This window comes from Carcharodon carcharias, chromosome 1 (genome assembly GCF_017639515.1).
Source record: "Carcharodon carcharias isolate sCarCar2 chromosome 1, sCarCar2.pri, whole genome shotgun sequence".
Lineage (NCBI taxonomy): Eukaryota > Metazoa > Chordata > Chondrichthyes > Lamniformes > Lamnidae > Carcharodon > Carcharodon carcharias.
Window position 1 is genome coordinate 47,030,049 of NC_054467.1, and position 16,506 is coordinate 47,046,554.

Genomic DNA, 16,506 nt, shown 5'->3' on the forward strand with positions numbered 1-16,506 from the left:
CTACCTCCGCCACCTCCTCCCAGGCACGTTTGGTCATGTGTGGGGGGGGCTCCTCCTCCTGTCCTGGGGTTCCAGGACCTCCCGCCGTGCTGCCACCTCCTCGAGGAGGGCAGCAAGGCAATCACCAGAGAAACGAGGGGTACAGTGCCCCCCACTGCTCTACCCTCCTGCTGGCCTGCTCAGCAGCAGCACTCTGGGGAGCCCTTCCACTGGCCATGATTCGCAGCTTTTAAAAGGCTGCAGCAGCTTTTTAAAACAGGCCGCAGGGTCGCCATTGGGCCCAGTGGTCATTGAAGACCTACCGCCGCCTGCCCACTCCCACTGACCCCGGGAGCCGTAGTTCATGCTGGGCAGGCCTTAATTGGCCAGTCCACGTAAAATGGTGGTACGGACCCGATTGGAGGCGGCGATCTGGTCTAGGCCCGCCCGTGCCTGTTCCGCATCTCCCGCCAGCCAGAAAATTCAGCCCTCAGTCACTAAATGAATTGAAACTTCAATGCAGTTCTGAATGAAAACTGAGGTACTTACAGCCAGTTTAATTTGGGCATCTCTTCACAGATAGGTTGACCAGGCAGCTGATGGAAGGAATTGTTCACTAGCACTCTAGAAAAATAGAGCCATCAACAATCAGTTCACATCAATAAACGATGGATTTTTATTTGAATTGCTTGATCCTGTATAGGTCAACGTCAGAACTTACAGGAGAATGACTGACTTGAGTCCCAGGAAGGTTTTAGGGGAAATCTTTTGGATTCTATTGTTTTCAAGAATTCTGAAAGAATGAATAGGATAAAGGTTACTTCCGCACAACCAAGGGAACATCTGGAAAAATTTATACACGTGAACTAGATTTTATTAAGTAAAGAACGAAGAGTCTGAAATAGTATGACTGGGACAAACTATAACCAGCTATATATAGGAACCAACATTTAATCTACTCAGGATGGGAGTTTTGGGCATAAATCATATTGAGATGCCTCCTCTACCCTTTTTCATTTGCCTTAGTTCTGTCGCATTTCAACAAACTGGAAAAGATTTATGAAATTTTTTTAAACAGCCTACATTTCAGGCCAACCAGATTCTTAATCAGGAGTCAATCATGCACTTTAGAAAGAACAGCCCTTGTAGCTTGTAATATATTATAAGCATGTGCAGTGCACAATTGTCATTAAACAGGTGACCTGGGCACCTTAGGCAGAAATTTTTTGGCCCCATTGGTGTCAGGCATCATGGCAGCCGGATGGAGGGGGGAAGGGAAGACAATATAGCGAAACGGCCAAAAATCGGTTTCATGCTGCCGCAAAATCAGTTTGTGATCGTCTGTTCCACCCGTCAATGGTGGGCCACGTTTCCCACCGTCACACGTCGAGAACCTAATTTCAATATTTTAGCATCTCATTATAAGCCCTGTTAGCCAGAATCACTCCCTCGCTTTGAATCATTTGGGCACGTCCACATGATTGCACGCTGATGTGTTTCACAACTGTACATAAGTGGCGTGCACCTGGCAAGCTGCACTTTGCTCAGGACTTTGAGGTTTGTCTGCCTTGCTTTGGGCAGCACTCGTGGTCATCAGTGCCAGGCTTTGCAGGTTGCACCACATCACTTTTAGGGGGTCTCACAAGCAAGTCTCTACCTACCAGACCAGCCATAAGGCGGGGATGGCATTTCAATGGCTGCAAGGCTAGCACTTGCTTGGGGAAGAGGAAGATGTCACCTCAAGCAAGGGAAGAGACTGCAGGGTGAGGGCTGTGCTGAGGAAGGGGAGTATCCCAGGGTCTGTGTGGGGGCACATGTTGATCTGTGCAAGTGGCTTCAAGATGATGATGGCTAAGGAGGCAGGACTTGTGAGGGTGTGTGAGAGAGTGTGATTTTGAGGTCTCTTGAGCTGGTAATGAATGAGATGCCAGTGAATATGTGATGACCTTTTGAGTGTGTGAGTTGAGAGTGATGAGATAGTTGCCTTACCCTGGCAGCATGGATGAGATCATTCATCTGTTTTCTGCACTGGTTGGCCGACCTTTTATGTGCAGCTTTGGCACTGACCACCTCTGCCACCACCTCCCAAGCCGGAGTGGTGAGACTGATGGGCCTCCTGCGGCCAGAGCGGGGGTAGAGGTCATCGTGGCAGGCCTCCATGGCGTCCAGAAGGCATCCCGCGGATGTGTCACTGAATTGGGGGCTGCACTCTTCTTGGCTTTTGAAGCCATGTCTTCAACGGAGCAGTCCTGGGTTGCAAGAATTGGGAAGTGTGGGTGTAGCTACAAATTAAATGTGATACCTTGCGTGAGGAATCAGAGAGGTAATGCTGTGGCAGGCAAATTGGAGACCGCCCGTCAGTGAGACAGCGTGTTACCTGTGGCTGCATAATTAATGAGACGGGAATGGGACAGTACGGCGTGAATACCTGCCATTGCAGCCGGAGGGTAAAACAGCGATTTTCCTGCCCACCACTGCACTTTGTGCAATTCCATGATGATTCGTCCTTAGTGTCCGTCTTTCTCGCAAGTGCCTCCCAACATGTAACCAGGGTGACCAACCGTCCTGGATTTTCCAGATTGCCTTCTTGTCTCACATTCTGTGTGTGGGCTTCCAGGGACACCATTTGTCCCGGATTCCTCTGGGCAGCAACTGAGGAGATTGCTCAGAGTCTCCTCTTGCTGCTGCCAGAACATCTTTCTTTGGTGTCTGCACATGCACACTGTGCTGTTGCAGATGCACAGTCAAAAACCCACACTCAGACATGAGAAGCAGCAGCACTGGCTGGCACTCTGCCCTCTGAGGGCTGTCCAGCTTCGGCAGGTGGGTGGTTGGGTTTGGGGGATCCGGTAGGGTTGCAGGCCCTCCAGGATTGGCCTTGACATCTCCAGGAATTGATGATCAATCTCCAGTTCACAGCTCTGTGCAACCCTGGAGAAAAATCATCGGGACATGGAAAAAGATTGATTTTTTTTGTCATTTTCCTTGAATATTTCTCTTCACTAGATATAAAAATATTGAAAATGGCGAAAAAAGGGCTGTTTGGCTGACAGTCAAACATCATCTAATTGAGTCTTTTTACTTCCACTTGGCATGAAGGCAGTGTATCATAAGGATGGATGTGTTGGCTAGTTAATGTCTGGAGCATGGGGGCAAGTCTTGTGATGAAACTTTCGGGAATACATTTAATCACAGTTGGCAACCCTAGGGTCCTGGGGTGGATGTGGGGCAGATCTGTTGGAGGTCTGGGAGGGTACTGAGGGAGGTGGGGGGGGCGGTGTGGCAGTGGGGTTGAGGAGAATCCAGTGGGGGTCTGGCAACTGGGTGGTTCAGTGGAGAAGGGGTCCAGGTCAGCAGTGGCAGTGCTCAGGCCTGGCTCGGGGGTGGAGTGCTGAGTTAGATTCAGGTTCTGGAGATGGTGGCAGCATTCTCAGGCCCGTGTGCGGGGCTCGGGTTTGATGGCAACACTCATGTAACAGATTTTGGCAACAACATGGAATCAAACTACAAAAATATTGGCAGCAAACAGTAGTAGCGAGTGTGATGAACAAGATCATCTAGCCTCGGGTGACCTACCTGCTTGGATGGTGGAGATCTTGATTGGATTGTACTGAACCTCACTGTTCCTCACAATTATTGGCCACAATCAATCAAATGGGCTGCTGCAGGATCCTAGTGTCCATCTGATTTGACTGGATTGGCTTTTGGGGGAAGTTAGTGATATAGAGGCTAAGCCTGCCCAGTCAGAACTAAAAACTCTGTCACTCTATTTTGTTTATTTTCTCATACGTTTAAGTTTTTCTTTGCTTTTTGTTTTCAGTCAGCAGCACACCGCCTAAGGACCACATCTTTTGTTTCTTTCTTTACTTTTTTGCCCCATCACCATTCCTTTTGTCTCTGGAGGTCTAACTCTTCTATCATTCAATCTCGCCTGTCTTCCACTCAATCACAGGCCTTCCTTTTGCCTTTGTCCCACCCATCCCTTGCTCAAAACCTATTACATCTCTAATTTTTCCCAGTTCTGATGAAAGGTCATCGACCTGAAACTGATGTGATGACTGATCTGAGTTTAACCTCATGTTCCTGCATACCGTCGATAACCTTTCGCCCTCTTGCTTATCAAGAATCTATACACCTCTGCCTTAAAGATATTCAAGGACTCTGGCTCAATCATCTTTTGAGGAAGAGAGTTCCAATGTCCCACAACTCTCAGAGAAAAAACGTTTCCTCATCTCTGTCCTAAATGGGTGACTTATTTTTAAACAGTGACCCCAAGTTCGAGATTGTCCCACAAGAGGAAACATCCTTTCCAAATTCACGCTTTCAAGTCCCTTCAAGAGCTAATGGCCAGAATTTTTGCGTCGGCGAGTTGGGGACAGGGCCCGCTCGCCGATGCAAAAATGACACGGGATGGCGTTGGGGGGATCCCCCGATGTCATCCCACCCCATTTATATATTCAGGAAGGCAGGAGGACAGTGAAATCAGCTGTCCGCCCGCCGACCTGTCAATGAGGCCATTGACAGAGTGTTTAAATCAATTAAAGGCACTGTCCGTCCAACCTTAAGGTTGGTGGGCAAGCCAGAAGCCCCAGCGGGCCTCTGAAAAAACATGAAACCTCATCCATCAGCGGGATGAGGTTTCATGCCTGTTTTAAAAAACTTTAATAGAGCTTATGTGACATTTATTAACTTGTCCCATCTCGTGTGACATTGTCACCTGAGGGGGACATGTTAATAATTTTTTTATTTTTCTATTTTTGAAGTTTATAAAACTTTCAGCGCTCTCCCTGAGACAGCACTTAGTCTCAGGGAGCAGTGTGCTCTTTCATGTGCATATGCGAAAGAGCGCACTTTGACAGTTGGGGAATCCCTCCCCCTGCACAGGAAACGCATAGTGCTTCCCGTCGGGGATGCCGCTGGGTGGGCCTTAATTGGTCTGCCCACTCAAAATGGCGGGGGCACCCGTTTCGGCAGTGGCGACTGGCTGCCTGCCCGCCGCCGAGCCAGTGGGGTCTGCCCGCCCATTAAGGGCAAAATTCTGCCGAATAAGTGGCCTCTTATTCTTCTAAACTCCAGTGGGTATAAACCTAACCTGCCCAGCCTTCCCTCATAAGACAATCTACCCTTTCAGGTATTAATCTGATAAACCTTCTATGAACTGCTTCTAATGCATTTATATATTTCCTTAAATAAGGAGACCAATTGTGTACACAGTACTCCAGATGTGGTCTCACCAGTGCCCTGCATAACTGAAGCATAATCTTCCTACTCTTGTAATCTCCCTCCCCTTGCAATAAACAATAACATTCTATTCCCTTTCCTGATTACTTGCTGTACCTGCATACTAATCTTTTGTGATTCATGCACTTGGACACCTAGACCCCTCCGAACCTCAGCGCTCTGCAATCTCTCACTGTTTGGATAATATGCCTCTTTTTCATTCATCCTGCCGAAATGGACAACCTCACATTTTCCTACATTATACTCCATTTGCCAGATATTTTCCCACTCACCTAACCTATCTGTATCCATTTGCAGCCTCCTTTTGCCCTCGTCACAACTTACTTTCCTACCTATCTTTGTGTCAACAAATGTAGCAACCACACCATTGGTCCCTTCATCCAAATCTTTTATATAAATTGTGAAGTGTTGATGCCCCAGCACTCATCCCTGTTGGTACACCACTTGTCACATCCTGTCAACCAGAAAATGATTTATGCCTAATCTCTGTTTCCTGTTAGCTAGCCAAACTCCTGTCTATGTCAATATGTTACCACCTACACCATGAGCTTTTATTTACCACAATAACCTTTGATGAAGCACCTTATCAAATGCCTTCTGAAAATTTAAGTGCGGTACAGTCACCGGTTCCTCTTTATCCACAGCTCTGCTAGTTCTTCAAAGAACTCCAATAAAATTTGAACATGATTCATCATTACATTGCAACTTTAGCACATTCTTAGACTGTGCATTTTTAACCAAACTGTTTGCATTCTACTTTAATTGTCAAATGTGATAGAACCAAACTCAAACATGTCCTTAACATTCTCTTTATTTCTGGAGTACAATGCATGGTGGCTCTTTACTTCCACAGAAAATTAACCAACCATTTTTGCATACTGAAATTTGAACAGCCATGCAGGACTTGTTTCTTGAGTGCTTCTTTAACCATTCCAGCAGATTTTTCTACAGCTCCAGGAGGAGAAGGGGCATCTGGAGGGAGATCAAGATACCTTGTCCCCTCTCACCTAGCCACTGCTGATTGAGCCCACGGCTAGAGCAATGGAATGCAGGTCTGAACACATATCTAGCAGCCACTGAGTGTTCCACTGGACCTGGTTCTCCATTGCAGTCATCAACCTTTTCACAGAGGAAGACATGCCTTCGCATGCTGGAGCTGTGATAGCACTCAGAACTTGGACAGACTTGTCCACCTTTTGCTCAAGGCTGTGTATGGCCTTGGGCATCTCCACTTGTTCTCCAGCCTGTCTCTGCATCTCGAACAGGTTTCTTAAGGTCATTCCAGAGGCACATCACCATCATAGGGCTCAGCATGGGCCTGGCCTCCAGCAGTGCTCCAACTATCAGGGACCTCGGCTGTCACATCTTCCATCAGCTGCAGGGACATGTTTGCTCACTAGATTGTTACCCTGAGCCTCATCGCCAATGCCTACCCACCGAACCGAATGTTTCTGTGCTGGTGGAGGGTGCAGGAGAATGACGTGCAGGAGAATGACGTGCATTCTCTGAATATGCTGTCTCATCATCCTCAGAGGTGGAGATGGAGATTGAGGAAGGCTGTCTCTTCCTTTTGCCCTTGCTGCAAGGACCTGCAGTGGAGAACATAGGGATTTAGCTCACGGTTATGCACTATCCCATAAAACTTCCCATAAATGTATCAGGCAGTCGTCCTGAATACCCAGTTGTTTGTCCTCTCTGTCGTGGTGAAAATCTGGACCAAAGTGTCCAGGTATTTCTTCCCTTTCCTGATGCCCCACAATATCTGTTGCTTGGACTCTGACTCAATAACTCTGAGCCGAAGTTCCTCGAGCTGCAGACATTTACACAGATATGGTTTTCTGGGATTACAATTCTCTCCACAAACTCCTACATGTTGCAGTTATGGCACATCACCTGCCCTGTCACGTCTATCCAATCTGTATTCATTTGATTAGTTTATTTTAATTGAATCAATTATTTTAGTTTTACTAATAGGGTGATATGTTTAGTCTGTTACTAATTTAGCAAAGTAATAGCAAATTACAATTTCCTAGTCTACTGACAAAATAAAAAAGCTGTTTTTTAGTGCTGCAACATAAGGAGAGAATTTCCTGTACATGCTCAATTACAGTCTCAGGGCAGGATTTTACATCCCGCGGGCAGGCGTGTGCGTAAAATCACGTGTGATGACATCAGGCAAGCATCCTGATGTTATTGCACACTCTCGCGATCTCTTGGTCGTCAAGCACACACACAAGAATTGGCAACACGCCAGCCGACAATTAAGAGGCCTATTTAAGCCCTAAAGCAAGTAATTAATTTGTATTTTTCATTGCCTGTTCAACCGTTTGGTTGGTGGCGGGCGAATAGATCAGGCGGCCTTTGCATTTTTTATGAAACCTCATCCACAAGTGGGATGAGGTTTCCAATGGTAAATAAAAAACCAGAAAAAATTTTTCTACTTCATTTTAAACATGTCCCTCTTCAAATTACTGAGTCACATGTGGGGATATGTTTATATCATTTCTAAAATCTTTATTTTCCTTTATTTTCTTTAACTCCCTGAGGTAGCTCTGTGCTCTCAGGGAGTTTTCAGTGTGTGCTCCCCCGCACATGCACAGACTTCCACGCTGGCCCTCCTCCTGCCCCCACCCCGACAGTGCTAAATTTGCAGTTGGGGGCTGATCACGGGCAGTGGACCTCTTCCTGGCCACTCCTGGGTCGCCATGTCTGCCTGACGACCAGAAAATCCTGCCCTCAATGTCAGAGTGTCAGCTGGCAGCATTAAAATAAACAAGTTAGCTTAATGCAGACTAACAATAAAGTTCAAGTTACCCATTTTTAGGTCTGTGCAGTCCTTAAACAATTGAAGGTTCTTGTGTCCACTCTACCTATGATTTGTCAACTGTTACCTTTGTAAAACATGGTTCAATTAATGATGAAGATATATATAATCAGGACATTTCAGTAAATGAGATTCTCAACTTTCAATTTGGAGAATTGATTGTAATATTTAGTTGAAGGTCACTTTTTTGCAAAAATTTCAATTAAATAAAAGTAATTTGAATACAATATTTATGGGAAAATCAGTACCCAGCTTGGGATTTGGAACAATAACCTTGGGATTAAGAGTTCCATTATCCACACAGTGAGTGATCTAGGCAATGTGCAAGTGCCTTGTACACAGCCTTAACACTAGTGTAAAGAGGCAGCACTCACATAAAATCTCATTGAGATTGAGAGCCCACTAGAGACTGGGTACTGGAATGAATTATTGCTGGCAAATTTTGTTTTTTCCCCCTCTGGATTATTTGCTGTAGTGAAATTGATGCCAAGTGTGCATGTTCCCAACTCCAAAGAGTTGCACATGCACCAGTGACCGCAGTGTGGGCCAAGTACACATACGCAACTACTCCTGGTCAATGGGTTACATGAAATAAAAACACTCACCAACTATTGGAGGTAATTAAAAAGCAGCATCTTCTTCCAACGTACCCTGTAATTTTGTGGATGATTTATTTAGCTGTGCTATCCCTTTAATCGTTATTGTGCAACTGCGAACATTCTGTAACTTAAAGGGGCTGACTTGAGAGGCCTGCATGGGAACTTTCAGGTGTGGTCATGTAACCCAAAGGGAACATTGCCTCTTCTTCCATTGCACCAACTTCCCAACTTTAGGACTTTGTTGATGCTGCATCCTTTCATAATGACTCTGTGCTCCAAAATTTGGAGGGGACAGAGGTAATATGTGTTTGGAGAAGGAGAAAAGACAAAACACACAGGTGCCGTATTCATTATCTGTTCAGAAACAGAAGTAAGCAATGCCGTCACTGGCTTCTATGAAATGTTTCCCACCAGCAGTGGGAAGCTCGGCAGGCGGGGGAAACTTAATTCAGTGGGAGGCCAAAAACCAGTTCGCCGACGACATGAACTTTAGGAATTCTGTACTTGGGACTTTAAGGACAGGTTAAAGGCGGGTTGAGCTTCCTGATGAATAATATTGGGAAGCCCTTTCACATGCATTAGCCTGTCATGCATGCTTATTAAAAGGTGACCTCTCTGGAATTAAGATCCCCCTCCAAATTAAGTTCTTTGTCAGTCAGAAATTAAAATGTTCACATTCACGACTGTATACAAGTGGTGTGCACCTGGTGAGATTGACTTCTTCCTTGACTTCGAGGTGAGTAGAGCTGCTTTGGCCTTCTTGGGGAGCCACTAAAATCTCAGCCTTTTGATTTATATCGGAACAAACTGCACAAAGGTTGGACAGGGGAAGCAGGCAAAGAGTGCAGTGGGGGTGTAGAGTGGAGTGAAGCCTGGACATGGGAGGCAGGTGAAGGGTGGAAGGAGGTGTTGGGTGGAAAGGTGGAGCAGAGGCTGGACATGGGAGACAGGCTATGGGGGAAGGGAGGGAGGCTGTCTGGGCAAGAAAGACAGACGGTCTGGGGCGCGGAGGGTGGCAGTGATGTGGAATGGATGGTAGGGCCTTCTGTGTTGGCTCAGGGGGTCCAGTGGCTGGGTAGGGTGGGGTGGGGGTGTTTCCAAGCAGGGATGCTGGTAGAGAGATGGTCCTAGAGGACGGGGTTGATGCTGTCGACAGTGGGGTCCTGGGGGTTAAACCGAGATTACTGGGTAGTGGAAGGAACAATCACAATGAGATGGGGGAATGGGATATGGTAGGGTGGCAACTCCAGGGTGATAGTCGGGTAGCTGAATGTTTTATGGAGGAATCACAGAAACAGATGAAGCAGGTGGCCCGGTTAATGGGAGAGGTCAGGGTCAGGGTGGGCATGGGGACGGGAATGTGTGTAGGCTCAGAGAGGAGGGAAGGCATATGGAGGTTGATGGTAATAGATGCAAGGGTAATGGGGGGCGGGGGGGAAGTTCAAGGGTAACAGAAGGGAGAGGAATGGTTATATTGGGAGACCAAGGGTGATGGCGGGGGATGTTGTTGGGTGACAGGAAGGGTAGAGGTGGTGTACCGAGTCTCAAATTTTATGCGCACCATCTTGATAGTCTCACCTATGCAATACAGTCACTTTAAAACTGCAATATTTCAAAGTGAGAGAATATGAACAAAGGAACAAGGAGCAGGAGTAGGCCATTCGGCCTCTCGAGCCTGCTCCGCCATTTAATAAGATCACGGCTGATCTGATAGTAACCTGAAATCTGTATCCTGCCTACCCCCAGTAACCTATCACCCTCTTGCTTATCAAGAATCTATCCACCTCTGCCTTAAAAATATTCAAAGACTCTGCTTCCACCACCTTTTCAGGAAGAGAGTCCTAAAGACTCACGAACCTCTGAGTGAAAACATTTCTCCTCATCTCCATTTTAAATGGGTGACCCCTTATTTTTAATTAGTGACCCCTAGTTCTAGATTCTCCCACAAGAGGAAACATCCTCTGCACATCCACCCTGTCAAGACCCCTCAGGATCTTGGTACTATGAAAAGAGTTCTATTGTTAGAAGAGGTGGAGTTCAAAGGGACCGGTGATACAAAGAGAATTTACATTCAAAGAGATATGCTGGCTATGACAGACATCAGTTTCATGTGTGCAGGGCAGAGGCATGTAACATCAAAGCCTGTAATCCCACTGCTGTATCTGCAAAGGAACCAAAGTGAAAAGAACCTCATTTTGAATTTGTAAGGTGAAAATGCTTTGCCTGGTATCTGCTTAAAGTCTATGGGTTGCTGATGCCTTAATGGAGATTAGTTTGGGAATTTGTTAAAAGTAATGATAGTAGTAATTTGTAGTCATGTGTATATATTTAACTTGTGTAAATTAATAAATGCCTCATGTAGTTTGACATAAAAACCACTCGAGAACTGGCTGTCTGATTCCAAACATCAGAGATGGGGTTAGACATGGAGCTGCGGCTGGTCTCCTTTGTTGGTCTCCCCTTTTCTGGCTGGTACATGGAATGGAGAAAAGAAAGATTTAGTGGATGCCTAAGCAGGCTCCTTATTAAAGCAATGTGTCACTCTGTGGGCACAGCTGACAACTGCAGACTGGGGGCATCCTCACTGGCTTCCTGGGTGTGTCCTATCTCACCCTCAGCACAGGCACGGTCCTGCTCCTCACCAGATATCTCATGCTCCTCATAAGGGGTGAGGACTCTAATGTCTGGAATGCTGCTTCTGGTCTTGGCCAGCTGTTTATTGTAGGTGTTTTTGTCCTGCAGAAAGACAGAAGGATTGATTGCCATCCCAATGGTTGCATGAGCAGTTCAGGAGCATGTATGCTTATGACAACTGCTGAGATCCCAGTAAGTGATTAACAAGCAGGATGTCCTGCAACTGAGAGAAGAGGGAGAGCATGAAGTGGCTGGCACTCATTCAGTGTACATGTCCCATCTGCTGGTGAGTGCTGCAACTCCAGCTCCTATGTGACATCCCTATGCACTTGCACACTTAGACTGTCTGATATCCTTAAGATTGTCAGTTTGCAGTAAGATGATGCCACCTACCCTGGCAGAGCACAGTAGATCATTCATCCTCTTCCTGCACTGCTGGGCATTTCTTTGGTGGGTCCCATGGGCGCTAACCTCCACTGTCCAGGCTGCCGTGGTCAGAGAAGAGGGCCTCCTGTTGCCACCCCTGGGAAATAGCACCTCTCACCTTACAATGTATTAGGACACCCAGATCCCTCTCTAGTGCTGCATTCTAATCTCTCCCCATTTAAATAATATTTTTCCCTTTTATTCTTCTTACCAAAGTGGATAATCTCACATTTTTCTGCATTATGCTCCACCTGCCAAATTCTTGCCCACTTAACCTACCTGTATCCCTTTTCAGACTCTGTGGGCTGAATTGTATAGCTCCTTGCTGATGTATTTGAAGGTGGGTGGAGGTCATAAAATAAAAAGGGAGGCTTGCCTGTTGCTTTCCTGCCCACCACCCCCCCGATCTGTCCTCCATACTATGGTGGGTGGGTAAGATGTCAGGCAGCACCCCCCTGCCCTTGGGACAATTGAAGTCCTACTTAATAGCCACTTAAGAGCCTCATCCTGCCTCTGCCATTATAATGGGTGAAGGCAGGAGGAAGGCAGGCAGCCCGGCAGCTTTCATCACATGGGCTGCTGTTAGGCAGCCATCATCCTTCCTTTGGAGGGTCCCCTGTACCCATTGGAGGCCCCCCACCAGGAATGTAGCCCCTTTAAGCCCCCACCAGCCTCTAAAACACAGCCTCCTACGCCCCTCACCCACTTTGCTGGGGTTTGCCAGGCAGGCCCATCCAAAATCCCCGGAATTATCTGAAGTCTGGGATCCTTGACACTTCTTCTCAGGGACCTGCTGTAGTTCCAGCAGTGGCTGCTACTCGATTCTGCCATAGCTGGGTCCACAGCATTGCTGGCCCATCAGATTGGCTGGCAGCTCTCTAGGGCAGGGCTTCCTTCTAGATGGGGGCAAAAATCCCATACTAAATCAATTAAGGCTGTCCCCAGCTTAACATCACTGCAGGGCAGTCAGGTTTCGGGTGAGTGGGCTACCCACAGGCCTTTCGTTTGGTGGCGCAAGGAATACATCTCCTGTAAAATCCAGCCCTTTTGTGTCCTCCTTACAACTTACTTTCCCACCAATAATTGTATCGTCAGTAAAGTGGCTACAATGCACTTGGTCCCTAATCCAAGTCATTAATTTGATTGAAATAGCTGTGTTATGATACAGCAGTTGATAAAGGCTGTTATTTAAATCCCAGAAGGAAACTTTAAACAACTGTCATAACCTATATTTTTAAGTGGTATGTTTGGAATCAGACAGCCAGTTCTCGAGTGGTTTTTATGTCAAACTACATGAGGCATTTATTAATTTACACAAGTTAAATATATACACATGACTACAAATTACTACTATCATTACTTTTAACAAATTCCCAAACTAATCTCCATTAAGGCATCAGCAACCCATAGACTTTAAGCAGATACCAGGCAAAGCATTTTCACCTTACAAATTCAAAATGAGGTTCTTTTCACTTTGGTTCCTTTGCAGATACAGCAGTGGGATTACAGGCTTTGATGTTACATGCCTCTGCCCTGCACACATGAAACTGATGTCTGTCATAGCCAGCATATCTCTTTGAATGTAAATTCTCTTTGTATCACCGGTCCCTTTGAACTCCACCTCTTCTAACAATAGAACTCTTTTCATAGTACCAATTTTATTACTAATATAAACATTGCTTGGTCTCTGCTAGCTAGGTGCCAGATTTCACTCCCCTTCTTGAATGGTTTATTCAACAAAATGCAAATGCACCTCTACTTCTCTGTTTACATCTCAAAACTAGTATACAAAGCACCCAGATTAGCTGGTTTTAATCCAATTAAGACACACACACAGACTAAACCTCTATTTAAAAAAAAGTAATTTCCACCAATATTATATACATTAATAGCTTCATGACAAGTATTTGCATCCGGACTGATCCCAGTGGCACTCTATTAGTTATAATTTACCAACCTGAAAATGTTGCATTTATCCCAACTCTCGGTTTTCCATTCGCCAGCCAATGCTCTATCCATTCTAATATACTATCCCCAACACTATGACGTTATATTGTACCTTATCAAATGCCTTTTGATATGGCACCTTATCAAATGTCTTTTGGAAACTGAAATATATTACATTTACTAGTTCCCCTTTATCCACCCTGCTAGTTGCATCCTCAAAGAACTCTTAATAAATTTGTTAAGCATCATTTCCCTTTCATAAGATCACTTTGACTCTGATTATGTTTTATATTATGTTCTTCTAAGTATCCTGCTACTACTTTCTTAATAATGGTTTCCAGCATTTTATCAATGACAGACGTTAGACTAACTAGCCTATCATTTCCTGCTTTCTACCTTCCAACTTTCTTGAATAGAGCATTACATTGGCTGTTTCCCAGTCCACAGGGACCATCCGAGTATTTAGGGAACTTTGGAAGATTACAACCAATATATCCACTACTCTGTAGCTACTTCTTTTAAAACCCTCAGGTGCAGGGCATTAGGTCCAGGGGACTTGATGGCTTTTAATTTGCTCAGTATCTTTTCTCTAGTGGTAATGATTGATTTAATTTTCTCCTCCCTTTTACGCTCCGATTTTCTTGATATTTTAGGATGTTTTTAGTGTCTTCTACCATGAAGAGAAATACAAAATATTTGTTCAAAGTCTCTGCCATTTCCTTTTTTTCCATTAATAATTCCCCCATCTCATCCTTGAAGGGGCCAACATTTACATTACTCTTTTCCTTTGAATATACTTGTAGAAACTATTCCTTGCTAGCTTATTCTCATAATCTATTTTCCTCCCTCTCTATATTTTGTCCTCAACCTTCACTGGTTTCTATAAATCTTCCCAATCTTCTGGCCTGCCACTAATTTTGCAACATTATATGCTTTTTCTATTTTTAATATCCTTTGTTAGTCATGGATGGCTCCTCCTTCTCATAGCATTAGTCTGTGCCCTTCAGTCTCTATTCTGTCACTGTACAGATCTGAACAATCTCATTAGGAGGATCAGTATAACGTACACCATATACATCGTTGAAATGCCATATTGAACATAAGGGAGATGATTGCCCTCCTCTTTTTTTATACCAGGAATCATTCAGTTTCCAAAAGTAAAGCAAAGAAACAAGGGTCAGACCTGTCATATCAAATCTTCTCCTTTAAAGCATTCATGGATTTTCTGGGGATTTGCTTAGAAGGTGGTGCATTTTTGTTCTAAACAGGTATATGAAGTAGTGGGGGTGTAATTGCCTGTCTGACTTCATTTTCCTCCAGGATCGTTGAGTGGGTGCCCATTAGAAAGCACCCCAGGTAGAACTGTGCTTCATGCTCCATGCCAACCTTGCTTAGGATGGAAGATTCAGCAGGACTTAACTGTTGCAGCCAGGCAGAAGGTGGTACCTTCTTCAGCATTGAGTGGTTGTTTTTAGACAGCAGCCAGAACATTCCATAGCTGCACTGGGGCTTGTTGGGTTCATGTCATATCAAACAAATGCACTTCATATGGGGACCGAAAAGGGGAGGAAAATCATTTTTTCAAAGTTTTCATCAATATTAAAAAGACAAATAAAAGCACCTACAGCCATTGGACTTGCTGGAGATCTTCAAACACGCCTGATGGCAGGAACGTTATGTGATTGTTGCTTAAATACCTGAAAAGAGAAAAAGTAAAGATCTATACCTGATGTTAATTACATTATTAGGTATTATTATAATTATAACCTTTTGTTGTCTCACCTGCAGGTGGTGTAAATTATCACATTATATTTATATATTAACATACCATGTCATAGTTGTCATTACACTACTGCAGCTAGGTGGGAATTGCTGACAAAACTTACCCCCAAGACCGCCATCCACCCCGTGGTAATTGCCCTGGCCACTGAGAACCTCTGGTTATCACATTCTACAGTAAGTTTAATTAACATAGATCAAATTTCTACAAATGGCAGTCAATTCATCTAGTTTCTTGGATAAGTGACTTCATTTCAAACCATGAACATTGTGTCAAGTTCAATGACAAAGTGTTTGCGTGGACATGGATACATAGTGGAATCCCACGTGGAACTAAGATAGGGCATGTAGGTGTCCCATGCTGTGATCAATGATGCCAGTTGCAGAGAAGTTGACATTGGCGTTCTCTGCTTCAAATATGTGGAAGTTCAGTTACTGAAAACGTAGCATTCACACCGAATTTCCCATGTCAGCATTCTTGAGCAACTTCATAATTGGTCTGTAGAGAATGGAACGCACTTTAACCCTAAAAAGTGTTTGATTGTTGACAGCTGCCCCACTCAAAACAAACTGACCTCTCTCAATCTGACACCGAAGGATGTCACAATCTAACATCATAACATCATCAAACTGTTAAGTATACTTATCCAGGCTGATCTAAAATGAAACATAGACACCAGTTCTATTGTTAAACAAGCTAATAGCCATTTGTACATGCAGGGCAATTGCCCAATGGACGTTTGAACTTCCCTGGTAATTGCTGTGCAATCCTTATATGGGGACTTCCCGGGTGGGCAAGGGGGTAAGAGTGGACATGTTGGGTGGGGTCCCCAGCACATCTGCACATCGTCGGAGTAACCCCTCCTCCCCCGCCCCGCGTACAATGCCTCAGAGCTTGAAAGTCATGGGCCAAGGCATCTGAACCCAGGTGAACAGAGCAAGCAACAGGGTATCTCATTAACCAAACAACAGGACTGAGAAGGAAATGTAAATTAGAGTTGATGAATTCAATGTCAAATCAGATAGAGAAAGAGAATTGTAATAATGCTAGTAGGTGCTAGCTGGAGGGGATGGCTG

General features: G+C 45.0%; 1 protein-coding gene across 1 annotated transcript in view; it reads right to left on the minus strand.

The window, feature by feature from the left end:
• The window catches only part of rxfp1 (relaxin family peptide receptor 1), a 162,562-nt gene that overhangs the window by 88,595 nt on the left and 57,461 nt on the right, over positions 1-16,506 (minus strand). The window contains exons 7-9 of the mRNA XM_041177153.1: positions 15,276-15,347; positions 701-772; positions 529-603 (exon numbers count right to left, since the gene is read on the minus strand). Coding sequence (XP_041033087.1) covers positions 529-603; positions 701-772; positions 15,276-15,347 — 219 coding nt within the window. The remainder of the gene's footprint in view (positions 1-528; positions 604-700; positions 773-15,275; positions 15,348-16,506) is intronic.